At 63.5% G+C, this 16163-nt stretch overlaps 2 protein-coding genes and 1 long non-coding RNA gene across 4 annotated transcripts; 2 read left to right on the top strand and 1 right to left on the bottom strand.

Annotated features, from left to right (window-relative positions):
• Positions 1-42: 42 nt before the first annotated feature.
• Positions 43-2788, bottom strand: SNRPD2 (small nuclear ribonucleoprotein D2 polypeptide). Of its 2 annotated transcripts, XM_086871933.1 has the most exons (3): positions 2715-2788; positions 2104-2283; positions 43-1301 (listed from the first exon to the last, which is right to left on the bottom strand). In XM_086871933.1, coding segments are annotated over exons 1-3 (357 nt in total). In that variant the 5' UTR covers positions 2717-2788; the 3' UTR covers positions 43-1126. The 2 variants fall into 2 exon arrangements, 1 of the variants encoding a protein (XP_086728059.1); XR_015281569.1 differs by lacking the exons at positions 2104-2283; positions 2715-2788 and adding an exon at positions 1940-2037 and having other exon boundaries at positions 1162-1301.
• A 2552-nt stretch (positions 2789-5340) lies between these two features.
• On the top strand, positions 5341-14112 carry HIF3A (hypoxia inducible factor 3 subunit alpha). Its single transcript, XM_086872022.1, has 12 exons — positions 5341-5376; positions 5607-5961; positions 6966-7102; positions 7743-7827; positions 9033-9142; positions 10107-10285; positions 11158-11264; positions 11927-12071; positions 12518-12642; positions 12985-13160; positions 13619-13693; positions 14062-14112. Exons 1-12 carry the CDS (start codon positions 5341-5343, stop codon positions 14110-14112), a joined length of 1581 nt encoding a protein of 526 aa, XP_086728148.1.
• Positions 14113-14365: 253 nt separating this feature from the next.
• On the top strand, positions 14366-16136 carry LOC147647383 (uncharacterized). Its single transcript, XR_015281567.1, has 3 exons — positions 14366-14846; positions 15284-15347; positions 15620-16136. It is a non-coding gene; the product is annotated as an uncharacterized LOC147647383 (long non-coding RNA).
• Positions 16137-16163: the final 27 nt, after the last annotated feature.

Genomic DNA, 16163 nt, shown 5'->3' with positions numbered 1-16163 from the left:
GGTCTCGGCTGTTTTCTGTCATTTGGGGAGGGGGAGACGGAGGGGTGGAAACCGATTTTATTGGCACGGGGGGGGGGTCCCCGAAATTCCGCTCTGTCCATCCCAAAAAATTCCTGTTCCATCCCAAAAATCCCATCCCAAAAAATTCCTGCTGCATCCCGAAATTCCTGTTCCATCCATCCCAAAAAATTCCTGTTCCATCCCAAAAATCCCAGCCCAAAAATCCCATCCCAAAAAATCCCAGCTCCATCCCAAAAATTCTGCTCCATCCATCCCAAAATTCCCGTTCTGTCCATCCCAAAAATCCTCCAACATCCCAAAAAATCCCAGCTCCATCCCAAAAATTCCTGTTCCATCCCAAAAATCCCAGCCCAAAAATTCCTGCTGCATCCCGAAATTCCTGTTCCATCCATCCCAAAAAATCCCAGCTCCATCCCAAAAATCCCAGCCCAAAAATCCCAGCCCAAAATCCCTGCTCCATCCCAAAATTCCTGTTCCATCCCAAAATTCGGCTCCTTCCCGAAAATCCAGCCAGGAACGAGGGGGGAGGGGAAATGTGGGATGAGCCGGAGGGGGCTGGAAGGTTCCGGAAGGTTCTGGAAACTTCTGGGAGGTTCTGGGAGGTTCTGGAAGGTTCCGGGAGGTTCTGGAAGGTTCTGGGAGGTTCCGGAAGGTTCCAGGAGGTTCTGGGAGGTTCCACGGATGATTCCCAAGGAATCCCAAACTCCCCAGCGATGACGGAGCTGCTGTGGGGAGGTTCCAGAAGGTTCCGGAAGGTTCTGGGAGGTTCCAGGGCCGATTCCAGCAGGGAATTCCCAATGATGATGGAGCCTGGGATGGTCTGGGATGTTCTGGGATGCTCTGGAAGGTTCTGGAAGGTTCTGGGATGCTCTGGGATGCTCTGGGATGCTCTGGAAGGTTCTGGGATGTTCCAGGAGGTTCTGGAAGGTTCTGGGATGTTTCCAATCGGGAATTCCCCGTTATTTCCCCGCGATCAGGGGGTTGCGCAGCACCACGATGACGGAGCCTGGGATGCTCTGGGATGCTCTGGGATGTTCCAGAATGTTCTGGGATGTTCCGGAAGGTTCTGGGATGTTCCAGGATGTTTCCAGCTGGGAATTCCCCGTTATTTCCCCGCGATCAGGGGGTTACGGAGCACCACGATGACGGAGTCCCCGCGCAGGAACATCTTGGAGATGTACCGGTCCTTGTTGACGGGTTTGGATTTCTTCTTCCCTTTGCCGCTCTTGGGCACCTCGGTCCACATCTCCTTGACGTTCTCCAGCACCATGTTACAGTGCCTGCCGGGAAAAACGGGATCCCAACGGGAAAAACGGGATCGGGAGGGGGAAAATCCGGGATGTGGGGGGGAAAAACCTGGATTGGGAGGGGGAAAATCCGGGATGTGGGGGGGAAAAACCTGGATTGGGAGGGGGAAAATCCGGGATGTGGGGGGGAAAAATCTGGGATTTGGGGGGGAAAAATGGGATTGGTTGGGGAAAATGGGATCTGGGGGGAAAAAAAGGAATTTTGGGGGGAAAAATGGGGATTTTGGAGGGGATAAACCAGGATTTGGGGGGAAAAAATTGGATTTGGGGACTCTGGGGACACCTTGAAGACACCTTGAGGTCACAGAGCTGACCTTGGGGTCACCCTGGGGACACTGTGGTGATCCTGAGGTCACTTTGGGGACCCTGGGGACACCTTGGGGACACCTTGGTGACACCCTGGGGACACCCTGGGGACCCTGGGGACACCCTGGGGACACTCTGGGGACACCCTGGGGACACCCTGGGGACACCCTGGGGACACTCTGGGGACACCCTGGGGACCCTGGGGACACCCTGGGGACACTCTGGGGACACCCTGGGGACACCCTGGGGACACCCTGGGGACACCTTGGGGACACCTTGGGGACACCCTGGGGACATGTCCTCACCTGTCAAACGCTTTGACGCGCCCCAGGAGCTTTTTGTTGTTGCGGCAGTTGATGAGCACCTGCGTGTTGTTCTTGGTGCTCTTTGGGGACACCCTGGGGACACTCTGGGGACCCTGGGGACACCCTGGGGACACTCTGGGGACACCTTGGGGACATCTCCTCACCTGTCAAACGCTTTGACGCGCCCCAGGAGCTTTTTGTTGTTGCGGCAGTTGATGAGCACCTGCGTGTTGTTCTTCACGCTCTGCGTCAGCACCGACAGCGGGCCCGTGTTGAACTCCTCCTCCTCGCGCTTCTGCAGCTCCTCGGGCGTCATCTCGCTCTTGGGCTTGTTCAGGAGACTCCTGGGGACACCACGGGGACATTGGGGACACCACGGGGACATTGGGGACACCACGGGGACATCACAGGAACGTTGGGGACACCACGGGGACATCAGGGGAATGGGGATGTGGGGACACCGGGAGCGGTTTGGGGACACCGGGATCAATCTGGGGACACCAGGATCGGTCTGGGGACACCGGGAGCGGTTTGGGGACACCGGGAGTGGTCTGGGGACACTGGGAGCGGTTTGGGGACAGCGACAGGACCCGAACGGCGACAAAGAGCAGGCCCCGGCCCGTTCCGTCCCCTCCCGGTGTCCCCCCGCTCCCCAGCTCCGCCTTTCCCCGCTTCCCCCCGCTCGCCCCCTCCCCGATCCTCCCCGTTCCCGTTTTTTCCCCGTTTTTTTCCCTTTTTTCCCGGTTTTTTCCCGGTTTTCCCCCGCCGCTCTCACATGGCTGCCGCTCTCCCGCTCCCGCCGCTTCCGCTGCACTTCCGGGTCACGGCGGGGGGCGGAGCCGCTTCCGGGTCACCGAGGGAGCGGCGGCCAATGGGAACGCGGGGTGGGCGGGGACTCGGGAAAGGGGCGGGGCCTCAAAAAAAGGGGTTTTGGGGGGGCTCGGGGGAAATTTGGGGGAACCCGGGGGGGGTTTGGGGGGGTCCCGGGGGGGTTTTGGGGTGTCCGGGGGGGTTTTGGGGTGTTTAGAGGGGATTTTGGGAGCTCGCGGGGGAATTTGGGAAGGTTTTGGGGGATCTTGGGGGTCTCCGAGGGGATTTTGGGGGTCCCCAGAGAATTTGGGGGTCTCCGAGTGAGGTTTGGGGGGCCTGGGGGGCGTGGCCGCTGCTCTGTGGGCGTGGCCTGAGGAGGGCGTGACCGACACGTGCCGAGTGGGCGCGGCCATGTCCAGGTGGAAGGGCGTGGTCACATAAAGGGGCGTGTCCCGCTGGTTATTCCAAGGAGGGGGCGTGGCTTGTCGCGACAGGGGGCGCTCGAAGGGGGAGGGGGCGTGTCCCGGGGGGGTATTTTGGGGAGGGGGCGTGTCCCGCGGGGGTATTTTGGGGAGGGGGCGTGTCGCGCCGAGGGGTGTGTGAGGGAGGGGCGTGGCCTGGCGGGGGCGTGGCCAGCGGAGGGGGCGTGTCCGAGGAGGGGGCTCGCGCGGTGGGTGCGGAGGGCGCGGCAGCGGCGGCCATGGACGGGCGGCCCGGACCGAGGTACGGGGGAGGGGGGGGGGCGGATTTTGGGGAGGGGTCCCGGGGCTGAGACCCCCGGGGAGGGGTGGGGGAGGGGCCTGGAGGGGTCACCGGGAACGGGGGGTCCCGGGAATGCGACCCCCGGGGGGGGCGTGGTCAGGGAATGAGACCCCCGGGAGGGGCGGGGTCCGCCCCCATGGGCGGGGGTCCCGGGGGAGGGGTCGGGACTCGGTTTGGGGAGGGGTCCCGGGGCCGGAATTCCTGGGGGGGGTCCTGGATCCGGTCCGGGACCCTCGGGGGGGGCGGGGCCCGGTTGATTTTGGGGTTCCCGGGACGGGGATTTTGGGGAGGGGGACGCGGGACCCGCCCCCCTTTGGCCGGGACCCCCGGGAGGGGCGGGGCCGGGAATTTGGGGGGGGTCCCGGGACGGTTTGGGGGTCCCGTGGCAGAATTGGGGGGGGTCACGTGAGGAATTTGGGGACTTTTGGGACCCCCGAATTTGGGGCGGGGGTCGGTCCCACGTGGCGGTCGAGGGGGGGGGTCCCTCAATGAGGGGGGGACACGGGCGGGACCAGTCGGGGTTCGGTACCGGGACCGGTCGGGGTTCGGTACCGGGACCGGTCGGGGTTCGGTACCGGGAGCGGTCAGGGTTCGGTACCGGGAGCGGTCGGGGTTCGGTACCGGGAGCGGTCGGGGTTCGGTACCGGGAGCGGTCGGGGTTCGGTACCGGGAGCGGTCGGGGTTCGGTACCGGGACCGGTCGGGGTTCGGTACCGGGAGCGGTCAGGGTTCGGTACCGGGACCGGTCGGGGTTCGGTACCGGGACCAATCAGTGCCCGGTCCCGGTCCCGGTTTGCAGCCAGTTCTGGTGTCGGTTCTGGTCCCGGTCACTGCCCGGTCCCGGTCCCAGTCACTGTCCGGTCCCGGTCCCGGTTCTGGTCTCGGTTTCACCCGGTTCTGGTCCCAGTCAGTGCCCGGTGCTGGTCCCAATCACATTCCGGTTCTGGTCCCGGTCCTGGTCCCACTTTGCAGCCGGTTCTGGTCCCGGTTCTTCTCCCGGTCAGTGCCCGGTGCTGGTCCCGGTCCCGGTCAGTGCCCGGTGCTGATCCCAGTTTGCAGCCGGTTCTGCTCCCGGTCCCGGTCCCGGTTCCGATCTCGGTCCCGGTTCCAGTTCTGCTCCCGGTCCCGATCTCGGTCCCGGTCAGTGCCCGGTTCTGGTCCCGGTCCCGGTTCCGGTTCCGGTCTCGGTCCCGGTCAGTGCCCGGTTCTGGTCCCGGTCCCGGTTCCGTTCCCGGTTCCGGTTCTGGTCCCGGTCCCGGTTCCGTTCCCAGTCCCGGTCAGTGCCCGGTTCTGGTCCCGGTTCCGTTCCCGGTCCCGTTCCCGGTTCCGGTTCTGCTCCCGGTCCCGGTCCCGCTCCCATTCCCGCCTTCCCCCGCCGCTCATTTACATAAATCACCATAAATCTGCATGGCCCCGCCCCCCGGGGGCCCCCGCGCTGCCCCGGCCGCGGCCCCCGGGCCCGGAGCCAGGAACAGGAACGGGGGAAAATCGGGAACAGCGCGTGCCGGGAGCGGCACGTGCGCGGCCCGGGAGAGCGGGGAAAACACGGAAAAAATGGGAAAAATAGGAAAAAACGGGAAAAACGGGAAAAACGGGGAAAAACGGCGAAAAAATGGGGAAAAACGGTGAAAAAATGGGGGAAAACGGGCCGAAAATGGGGAAAAACCGGGAACAGCGCGTGCCGGGAGCGGCACGTGCGCGGCCCCGGGGCCCCCGGGAAAACACGGGAAAAACGGGAAAAACGGGAAAAATGGGAAAAATGGGAAAAACGGGGAAAACGGCGAAAAAATGGGGAAAAACGGTGAAAAAATGGGGAAAAACGGGCCGAAAATGGGGAAAAACCGGGAACAGCGCGTGCCGGGAGCGGCACGTGCGCGGCCCCGGGAGAGCGGGGAAAACACGGGAAAAACGGGAAAAATGGGAAAAATGGGAAAAACGGGAAAAACGGCGAAAAAATGGGGAAAAACGGCGAAAAAATGGGGAAAAACGGGCCGAAAATGGGGAAAAACCGGGGGAAAATCGGGAACAGCGCGTGCCGGATTTTTTGGGTTAAATTCGGGATTTTTTGGGTTCATTTTTGGGGTCTCCATCCCCAGGCCGACCCCCCAGGGCCGCCGGGAGCGCTCCCGGGTCAGGATGGGGCTCAGTGGGGGGAGTTTTGGGGGGATCCGGGAGGGGATTTCGTGATCCGGGAGGATTTTTTGGGCTCAATTCGGGATTTTTTGGGTTCCATTCGGGATTTTTGGGGTCTCCCCCCCAGGCCGACCCCCGAGGGCCGCCGGGAGCGCTCCCGGGACGCCGCCCGGTGCCGCCGCAGCCGCGAGGCCGAGGTGTTCGGGCAGCTGGCGCTGGCTCTGCCCTTCGCCCGCGGGGTCAGCGCCCACCTGGACAAAGCGTCCATCATGCGGCTGACCATCAGCTACCTGCGGGTGCAGCGGCTGCTGGCCGCGGGTCAGAGACACCCCAAAATCACCCCGAACCCCAAAATCCACCGGGAACCCCAAAATCCATCCTGAACCCCAAAATCCACCGGGAACCCACCGGGAACCCCCCCAAAATCCCACCGGGAACCCCCCAAAATCCATCAGCTACCTGCGGGTGCAGCGGCTGCTGGCCGCGGGTCAGAGACCCCCCAAAATCACCCCGAACCCCAAAATCCATCCCGAACCCACCGGGACCCCGAAACCACCGAGAAACCCCCAAAATCCCACCGGGAACCCCCCAAAATCCCACCGGGAACCCCCCCAAAATCCATCCCGAACCCCCAAAATTTATCCCGAAGCCCCCAAATCCCTCCTGGACCCCAAAATCCATCCTAAACCCCCCCAAAATCCATCCTGAGCCCCCCCCAAATCATCCCGAACCCCCCAAATCCCTCCTGGACCCTCCCCCGAACCCACCGGGACCCCAAAATCCACCAGAACCCCCCGAGACCCTCCCCAAATTCACCGGGAGCCTCCCCAAATCCTCCAACCCCCCAATCCCCCCGACCCTTTTAGAGACCCCCCCCGCTATCTTTGGGGACCCCCCGGGGTTTCGGGGACCCCCTGAGACCCCCTGAGACCCCCTGAGACCCCCCCAGACCCCCCAAAACCCCCCCAGACCCCTCCCCAGGGTCCCCAAACAGCCCCGCCCAATGCCCTGGGTGGGTTCTACCCCAAACCCCCCAATCCCCCCGACCCCTTTAGCGACCCCCCGGTACTTTCGGAGACCCCCCGGTATTTTTGGGGACCCCCCGGGGTTTTTGGGGTTCCGGGGACCCCCTGAGACCCCCCAAAACCCCCCCCAGACCCCTCCCCAGGGTCCCCAAACAGCCCCGCCCAATGCCCTGGGTGGGTTCTACCCCAAACCCCCCAAGACCCCCGACCCCTTTAGCGACCCCCCGGTACTTTCGGGGACCCCCCGGGGTTTTTGGGGTTCCGGGGACCCCCTGAGACCCCCGCGGGCCCCCCCAGGTGCGTGGGCAGCGGCTGCCGAGGCTGTGGACGGCTGTTACCTGCAGGCTCTCAGCGGCTTCGTGATGGTGCTGAGCGAGGGGGGGGACATGATTTACCTGTCCGAGAACGTCAGCCGCCTGCTGGGGCTCAGCCAGGTGCGCGGGGGGACCCCAAAACCCCCCGGGGGGTCCCCAAAATTCACCCGGGGGGGTCCCCAAAATCCCGCCGGGGGGAGCGCAAAAAATTCCGTTCGGAGCGGCCCCGAAACGTGGCGAGGAGGGGGTAAAAAAAGGCCGGGAAAAGCCCCAAAAATGTGTCCTGGGGGTCCCCAAAATCCCCCGGGGGGAGCGCAAAAATCCCCCTGGGGGGTCCCCAAAAATCCCCCGGGGGGGTCCCCAAAAATCCCCCGGGGGGGTCCCCAAAATCCCGCCGGGGGGGCGCAAAAAATTCCGTTCGGAGCGGCCCCGAAATGTCGCGAGGAGGGGGAAAAATGGACCTGGGGGGGTCTGAAAATGTGGGGAGGGGGCTCAAAAATCCCCCTGGGGGGGTCCCCAAAATCCACCGGGGGGTCCCCAAAAAATCTGCCCTGGGGGGGTCCCCAAAACCCATCGGGGGCGGGGGTCCCAAAACTCTTTTGTGGCGCCCAAAACTCCTCAGGGAGCCCCAAAAATCCCTCGGGGGGGGCCCCAAATTTTCCCCAAAATTCGGGGGGGGGGGTCCCCGGAATTGGGGAGGGGTCCCCGGAATTGGGGAGGGGTCTCGAGATGAGGGCGCGACCCCCCCGGGCCCCCCCAGCTGGAGCTGATCGGGCACAGCGCCTTCGACTTCGTGCACCCCTGCGACCACGAGGAGCTGCAGGACGCGCTGGGGCCGCGGCAGGGTGAGACCCCTCCCCAAATTAACCCCGGGACCCCTCCCCTCATTGATTAAACCCCGGGACCCCCTCCCCAAATTAACCCCGAGCTCCGAAAATGTCCCCGAGACCCCCCCAGGAAATAACCCCAGAGCCCCAAAATCATCCCTGAGCCCCCGGGCAGGGTGAGACCCCTCCCCAAATTAACCCCGGGACCCCTCCCCTCATTGATTAAACCCTGAGACCCCTCCCCAGATTAACCCCGGGACCCCTCCCCTCATTAATTAACCCCGGGACCCCCTCCCCAAATTAACCCCGAGCTCCGAAAATGTCCCCGAGACCCCAAAAATGTCCCTGGGACCCTCCCCAAAATCATCCCTGAGCCCCCGGGCAGGGTGAGACCCCTCCCCAAATTAACCCCGGGACCCCTCCCCTCATTAATTAAACCCTGAGACCCCTCCCCAGATTAACCCCGGGACCCCTCCCCTCATTAATTAAACCCTGAGACCCCTCCCCAAATTAACCCCGGGACCCCTCCCCTCATTAATTAAACCCTGAGACCCCTCCCCAAATTTCCCCCATAGCGGGGGGGGCGCTCCGAGCATCGAGAGCCCCCAGACCCAAAATCCCCCAAAATCCCCCAAAATCCCCCAAAATCCGGGATCCCCCGACCCCCGAGACCCCTCCCCAATTCCGGGCCCCCTCCCCAGGGGGTGTCCGGCGGCGGGGGGAGCGCTCGGGCCTCAGTTTCTCCCTGCGCATGAAGAGCCCCCAGACCCAAAATCCCCCAAAATCCCCCAAAATCCCCCAAAATCCCCCAAAATCCGGGACCCCCCGACCCCCGGGACCCCTCCCCAATTCCGGGAACCCCCCCAGGGGGTGTCCGGCGGCGGGGGGAGCGCTCGGGCCTCAGTTTCTCCCTGCGCATGAAGAGCCCCCAGACCCAAAATCCCCCAAAATCCCCCCAAAATCCCCCAAAATCCTCCCAAAATCCCCCCAAATCCGGGACCCCCCGACCCCCGGGACCCCTCCCCAATTCCGGGAACCCCCCCAGGGGGTGTCCGGCGGCGGGGGGAGCGCTCGGGCCTCAGTTTCTCCCTGCGCATGAAGAGCCCCCAGACCCAAAATCCCCCAAAATCCCCCCAAAATCCCCCAAAATCCTCCCAAAATCCCCCCAAATCCGGGACCCCCCGACCCCCGGGACCCCTCCCCAATTCCGGGAACCCCCCCAGGGGGTGTCCGGCGGCGGGGGGAGCGCTCGGGCCTCAGTTTCTCCCTGCGCATGAAGAGCACCCTGAGCGGCCGCGGGCGCTGCCTCAACCTGAAAGCGGCGTCCTGGAAGGTGCGGGGGGATTTGGGGGGGATTTGGGGGATTTTGGGAAAATTTGGGGGATTTGGGGGGAATTGGGGGAGATTTGGGAGATTTTGGGGGAATTTGGGGACATTTCGGGGATGTTTTGGGATCATTTCAGGATATTTTGGGATATTTTGGGGTTATTTTGGGGATATTTTGGGATTTTTTTGGGCATTTCGGGGATGTTTTGGGGGCATTTCAGGATATTTTGGGATACTTTGGGGATATTTTTTGGGGATATTTTCGGGATATTTTTGGGATATTTTGGGATATTTTGGGATATTTTGGAGATATTTTGGGACATTTTGGGATATTTGGGGAGGATCCCAGGGGAGAATTCCGGGGGAATTTCGGGAATTTTCGGGAGGTTTCCTGGCGGGATTTTGGGTGAATTTGGGGCTGATTTTGGAGGTGAATTTGGGGTGTTTTCAGGGGTGATTTTGGGTGTTTTTGGGGTGATTTCGGGGCTCCCTGCAGGTGCTGCACTGCGTGGGGTGATTTTGGGTGTGATTTTGGGGTGTTTTTGGGGTGGATTTGGGGTAATTTTGGGTGTGATTTGGGGGTAATTTTGGGGTGTTTTCGGGTGTGTTTTTGGGTGTGAATTTTGGGTGTTTTTAGGGTGAATTTTGGGTGTTTTTGGGGTGATTTGGGGTGTTTTCAGGGCTCCCCCAGGTGCTGCACTGCACGGGGTGATTTTGGGGGTGTTTTTAGGGTGTTTTGGGGTGTTTTTGGGTGAATTTTGGGTGGTTTTGGGGTGTTTTTGGGTGTTTTTGGGTGAATTTTGGGTGTTTTTGGGTGAATTTTGTGTGTTTTTGGGGTGTTTTTGGGTGTTTTTGGGTGAATTTTGTGTGAATTTTGGGTGTTTTTGGGGTGTTTTTGGGTGAATTTTGGGTGTTTTTGGGTGAATTTTGTGTGTTTTTGTGTGTTTTTGGGTGATTTGGGGCTCCCCCAGGTGCTGCACTGCGCCGGGCACATGCGCACGTACTCGGGGCCGGGCTCGGGGCCCGTGCGGTGCCTGGTGCTGATCTGCGAGGCCATCGCCCACCCCGGAGCCATCGAGGCCCCGCTGGGCTCGGGCACCGTCCTCACCCGACACTCCATGGACATGAAATTCACCTACTGCGACGACAGGCGGGCACCCCAAATCCTCACCCCAAAATCCCAAATCCTGATCCCAAATCCTGACCCCAAAATCCCAAATCCAACCCCAAATCCTCACCCGACACTCCATGGACATGAAATTCACCTACTGCGACGACAGGCGGGCACCCCAAATCCTCACCCCAAATCCCGACCCAAAATCCCAAATCCTGACCCCAAATCCTGACCCCAAAATCCCAAACCCTGACCCCAAACCCCAAATCCTCACCCCAAATCCGACCCCAAACCCCAAATCCCGACCCCCAAATCCGACCCCAAACCCCAAATCCTGACCCCAAAATCCCAAATCCTGACCCCAAATCCGACCCCAAACCCCAAATCCCGACCCCAAACCCCAAATCCTGACCCCAAATCTAACCCCAAACCCCAAATCCGACCCCAAACCCCAAACCCTGACCCCAAACCCCAAACCCTGACCCCAAAATCCCAAATCCTGACCCCAAACCCCAAATCCTCACCCGACACTCCATGGACATGAAATTCACCTACTGCGACGACAGGCGGGCACCCCAAATCCTCACCCCAAAATCCCAAATCCTGACCCCAAATCCTGACCCAAAATCCCAAATCCTGTCCCCAAATTCTGACCCCAAACCCCAAATCCAACCCCAAATCCCAAACCCCAAACCCTCACCCCGATGACGTTTTTGGGGTCTGGATCAGGGAGGAGCCGGGTTTTGGGGTTTTCCTCTGGGATTTTGGGGTTTTCTCTGGGATTTTGGGGTTTTCCTCTGAGATTTTGGGGTTTTTTTCCCCGGGATTTCGGGGTGGGGGCTCAGGGGGGTTTTGGGGTGCCCCTGATGCTGATTTTGGGGTCCCCTGATGACGATTTTGGGGTGCAGGATCGGGGAGGTGGCCGGGTACCACCCCGAGGAGCTCCTGGGCTGTTCCCTCTACGAGTTCGTGCACGCGCTCGACTCCAACACCCTGAGCCGCAGCGTCCACACCCGTGAGTGCCCCGGGAGCCCCAAAAACACCCCGGGAACCCCAAAAATCACCCCGGGAACCCCAAAAAACCCCCGGAAACCCCCAAAAACACCCCCGGGAACCCCCAAAAACACCCCGGGAACCCCAAAAATCACCCCGGGAACCCCAAAAAACCCCCGGAAACCCCCAAAAACACCCTGGGAACCCCAAAAACAACCCGGGAACCCCAAAAATCTGCTCGGGAACCCCAAAAACACCCCGGGAACCCCCCAAAACACCCTGGGAACCCCAAAAACAACCCGGGAACCCCCAAAAACACCCCGGGAACCCCAAAAACAACCCGGGAACCCCAAAAACACCCCCGGAAACCCCAAAAGTCTGCTCAGGAACCCCAAAAATCCGCTCGGGAACCCAAATAATCCACACAATCCAAACCCCCCCCAAATCCCATCGGGACCCCCTGGGGACCCCCAAATCCCCCTGGGGACCCCCGGAATGTCCCCACAGTGCTCAGCAAGGGCCAGGCTGTCACCAGCCACTATCGGTTCCTGGCCAAGCGTGGGGGCTTCCTCTGGGCGCAGACCCCCCAAACCCCCCCAAATCCCCCCAAAACCCCCCAAATCCCCCTGGGGACCCCCTGGGGATCCCCAAATCCCCCTGGGGATCCCCAAACTGTCCCCACAGTGCTGAGCAAGGGCCAGGCTGTCACCAGCCACTATCGGTTCCTGGCCAAGCGCGGGGGCTTCCTCTGGGCGCAGACCCAGGCCACCGTGATGGGCGGGGGGCGCGCGGCCCCCGAGGGCATCGTGTGCCTGCACTTCGTGCTCAGGTGGGGGTCATTTGGGGGGTCTCGGGGGGATTTTGGGGGGTCCTGGGGGTCTCACAGGGGGGATTTGGGGTCATTTCGGGTCGTTTCGGGGGTCCTTGGGGGGTTATTTGGGGTCCCCGGGGGCATCGTGTGCCTGCACTGCGTGCTCAGGTGGGCGCGGGGGGGATTTGGGGGGTCCTGGGGGGGATTCGGGGGGTCCTGGGGGGGATTCGGGGGGTCCTGGGGGGGATTCGGGGGGTCCTGGGGGGGACTCGGGGGGTCCTGGGGGGATTTGGGGGGTCCTGGGGGGATTTGGGGTCATTTGGGGGCCCTTGGGGTCATTGGGGGGGGGGTCACAGGGGGCGTGAGGACCCTGGGGAGGGGTCGGGGGGGGTTTTGGGGTTCCCCGGTATTTTGGGGAGGGGTCTCGGTGTCCGTCCGTCCGTCTGTCTGTGACCCCCCCCCAGCCGCGTGGAGCAGAGGGGGCTCGTGCTGTCCCTGGGGCAGAGCCAGCGGCAGCAGCCGGGGGGGGGGCGGCGACCCCCGGGACCCCCGGGACCCCCCCCCGACACCGTCCTGGAGCTGGGCCTGGGTGAGGGGCGCGGGGGGGGTTTGGGGGGGTCTGGGGGGGGTTTGGGGGGGATTTGGGGGGGTCTGGGGGGGTCTGGGGGGTCCTGGGATCATTTTGGGGATGTTTTCACCCCCAGGGTTGGGGGTCCAGGGGGGTTTGGGGATGATTTTGGGGGTCCCGGTGCTGATTTCGGGCTCCTCTCCCCCCAGGGGTGGGGGTCCCGAGGGTCCCGGGGGGTTTTGGGGGATTTTGGGGTATTTTGGGGGGTTTTTGGGGGTCCCGGTGCTGATTTTGGGGGTCCCGGGGGTTTTGGGGGGTTTTTGGGGGTGCCGGTGTTGATTCTGGGCTCGTTTCCCCCCGCAGGGGTGGGGGTCCCGGGGGTCCTGGCGTTCGTGCGCCCCCAGCACGTCCCCGAGGCCGCCCTGCAGAGGGACCCCCGGCGTTTCTGCTCCCCGGAGCTGCTGCGGCTCCTGGGGCCCATCCTGGACCCCCCCCCCGCGCCCCCCCGCGACCCCCGCGACCCCCGGGACCCCCCCCCGGTGAGCGGGGGAGGGGAGGGGGCCGGGGGGGGCTGGGGGGGTTCTGGGGGGAATTCTTGGGGGGTTTTGGAGGGGGGTTTGGGGGAGGTTTTTGGGGTCTGGGGAGGTTTGGAGTTATTTGGGGGGGTCTGGGGGGGTTCATTTTGGGGTCTGGGGGCTCATTTTGGGGTCTGGGGGTTCATTTTGGGGTCTGGGGGCTCATTTTGGGGTCTGGGGGTTCATTTTGGGGTCTGGGGGGGTTGTTTTGGGGTCTGGGGGTGTTTTTTGGGGTCTATTGGGTGTTTTTTGGGGTCTGGGGGTTCATTTTGGGGTTGGGGGCTCATTTTGGGATCTGGGGGCTCATTTTGGGGTCTGGGGGTTCATTTTGGGGTCTGGGGGTGTTTTTTGGGGTCTGGGGGCTCATTTTGGGGTCTGGGGGCTCATTTTGGGGTCTGGGGTCCATGTCGGTGCCCCCCCAGCCCCCCGGGGACAAACGGGCCCTGAAGACCCCGAAGATTTTCGGGGGGAGCCGCGGCCCCGGCACCGCCCTGCAGGTAACGGGGGGTGGGGACCCTCGGGGGACCCTCGGGGGACCCCGAACCCCGACCCCGAACCCGAACCCCGACCCCAAACCTGACCCCAAACCTGACCCCAAACCCTGACCCCAAACCTGACCCCAAATCCTGACCCCAAACCTGACCCCAAACCTGACCCCAAACCCTGACCCCAAACCCTGACCCCAAATCCCAAATCCTGACCCCAAACCTGACCCCAAACCTGACCCGGAAATGGGAGGGGATCCCAGACCCCACCCCCTGACCCCAAACCCCACCCCCTGACCTTTGACCCCAAATCCCAAATCTCGACCCCAAACCTGACCCCAAATCCTGACCCGGAAATGGGAGGGGATCCCAAATTCCAGCCCCAAACCCCGCCCCCTGACCCCGCCCCTGACCTTTGCCCCGCCCCCTGACCTTTGGCCCCGCCCCCAGCTGGACCTGGCCATGCTGGCCCCCTACATCCCCATGGACGGGGATTTCCAGCTGGGCGGGGCCGAGCCCCACAGGGGGCGGGGCCTGGGAAACGCCCCCCGTGCCGAGGCCCCGCCCCCCCGGCCCCGCGCCCGCAGCGTCCCCGGACGAGGCCCCGCCCCCTCCCGGCCCGGCCACGCCCTCCCGCGCTGGGGCAGCGACCCCGCCCTCGGCCACGCCCCCAGGCCACGCCCTGCTAGGAAAAGGTGGGTGGGGCCAGGGGGAGTTAATGAGGGGTGGGCGGGGCTGTGAGATTGTGGGCGTGGCTTGTGAGGGTGTGGCCAGGGTGTGGCATGGGAGGCGGGGCTGTGGGCATGGTTATGGGACTGGGGGCGTGGCCTGTAAGGGTGTGGTCAGGGTGGGACACAGAAGGCGGGGCTGTGGGCGTGGTTATGGGATTGTGGGCGTGGTTTGTGAGGGTGTGGCCAGGGTGGGGCACAGAAGGCGGGGCTGTGGGTGTGGTTATGGGACTGTGGGCGTGGCCTGTAAGGGTGTGGTCAGGGTGGGGCATGGAAGGCGGGGCTGTGGGCGTGTCCCGGTGCCGGTGGGCGTGTCCCGGTGCCGGGGGGCGTGGCCTGACCCCTCCCCCAGGCCGCGGGAGCCGAGCTGGGAGGACCCCGGGGCCCCCCTGAAACGGGCGGAGCTGGAGCCCCCCGGAACGAACCACGGGCAGCTGGTACGGGGGGGGACGGGGGGACTGGGGGGCACTGGGGGGACATTGGGGACACTTGGGGGGGCACTGGGGATACTGGGGGGACATTGGGGACACTTGGGGGGGCACTGGGAGGGGTTTGGGGGCACTGGGGGGACATTGGGGACACTTGGGGGGCACTGTGGGGGACTGGGGGTAATTTGGGGGCACTGGCGACACCCTGGGGGGCATTGGGGGGGCACTGGGGACACTGGGGGGCACTGGGATGGGTCAGGGGGTCACTCTGGGGGTCACTCTGGGGGTTTGGGGGTCACTTGGGGGTCACTGGGGTCACTCTGAGGGTCACTCTGGGGGTTTGGGGGTCACTTGGGGGTCACTGGGGTCACTTGGGGGTCACTCTGGGGGTTTGGGGGTCACTTGGGGGTCACTCTGGGGGTCCCATCCCCGTTTGTCCCCCCCAGGGGCGGCTGCTGAGCGGGGACCCCCCAGGACTGAGCCCCCCCCTGGGGCCGGAGAGACCCCGCGGTGAGGGGGGGACCCCAAAACGGGGAGAGGGACCCCAAAAAATGGGGGGGGACCCCAAAAGACGGGGGGGGACCCCAAAAATGGGGGGGGGGGTTTCCAATAACGACCCCCAAATCTGCGGGGGGGGAGGGGTGGAGCCAAAAATCCCAAAAGGGGCCCCAAATTTGGGGGGGGGGGGGGGGGATTTGGGAGACCCCAAAATTTGGGGAGGGGAGGGAGGGGGGGGGAGGGGGACACCCCAATAATTCCCATCCCCCCTCTCCCCCCCCCAGGGCTCCTGGCTGATGGTTTGACCCTTCCGGGGACCCCCCAGATTTTGGGGGGGCTCCCCCAGACCCCAAATCTGGAGAGCAACTGAGGAGGGGGGGGGAGCCCCCCCAAAAAAACCCCAAATTCGGGGAGACCCCCCCCAAAAATTCACATTTTTGGGAAGGGGCTGCATCAAAAGCCATGACCTGAACCCCCCCCCCCCCAAAAATTCCGGGGGGCTCCCCCCACCCTGGGACCCCCCCTTGATTTTCCCGCCCCTCCCCCTAAAATTTGGGGACCCCCACCCCCAATTTTTGGTGCTTTTTGGGGACCCCCACCCCCAATTTTTGGTGCTTTTTTTGGGGACCCCTCCCCCAATTTTTGGTGCTTTTTTTGGGGACCCCTCCCCCAATTTTTTGGTGCTTTTTTTTTGGGGGGGGGGGGGTCGCCCCTCCCCCAATTTTTTGGTGCTGGGCTGGAAACGCCCCCTTGGGGGAGGGGCTTGGTGACCCCTCCCCCACCTCCCCCCAAAATCCGGGACCACCCCCCCCCCCCTCCCCAAATCCC

The sequence above is a fragment of the Cyanistes caeruleus genome, chromosome 38 (assembly GCF_971803275.1).
Source record: "Cyanistes caeruleus chromosome 38, bCyaCae1.hap1.1, whole genome shotgun sequence".
NCBI classification, from domain to species: domain Eukaryota; kingdom Metazoa; phylum Chordata; class Aves; order Passeriformes; family Paridae; genus Cyanistes; species Cyanistes caeruleus.
Note: the sequence above shows the minus strand (reverse complement) of the source record. Positions and strands in the feature narration are given on the sequence as shown.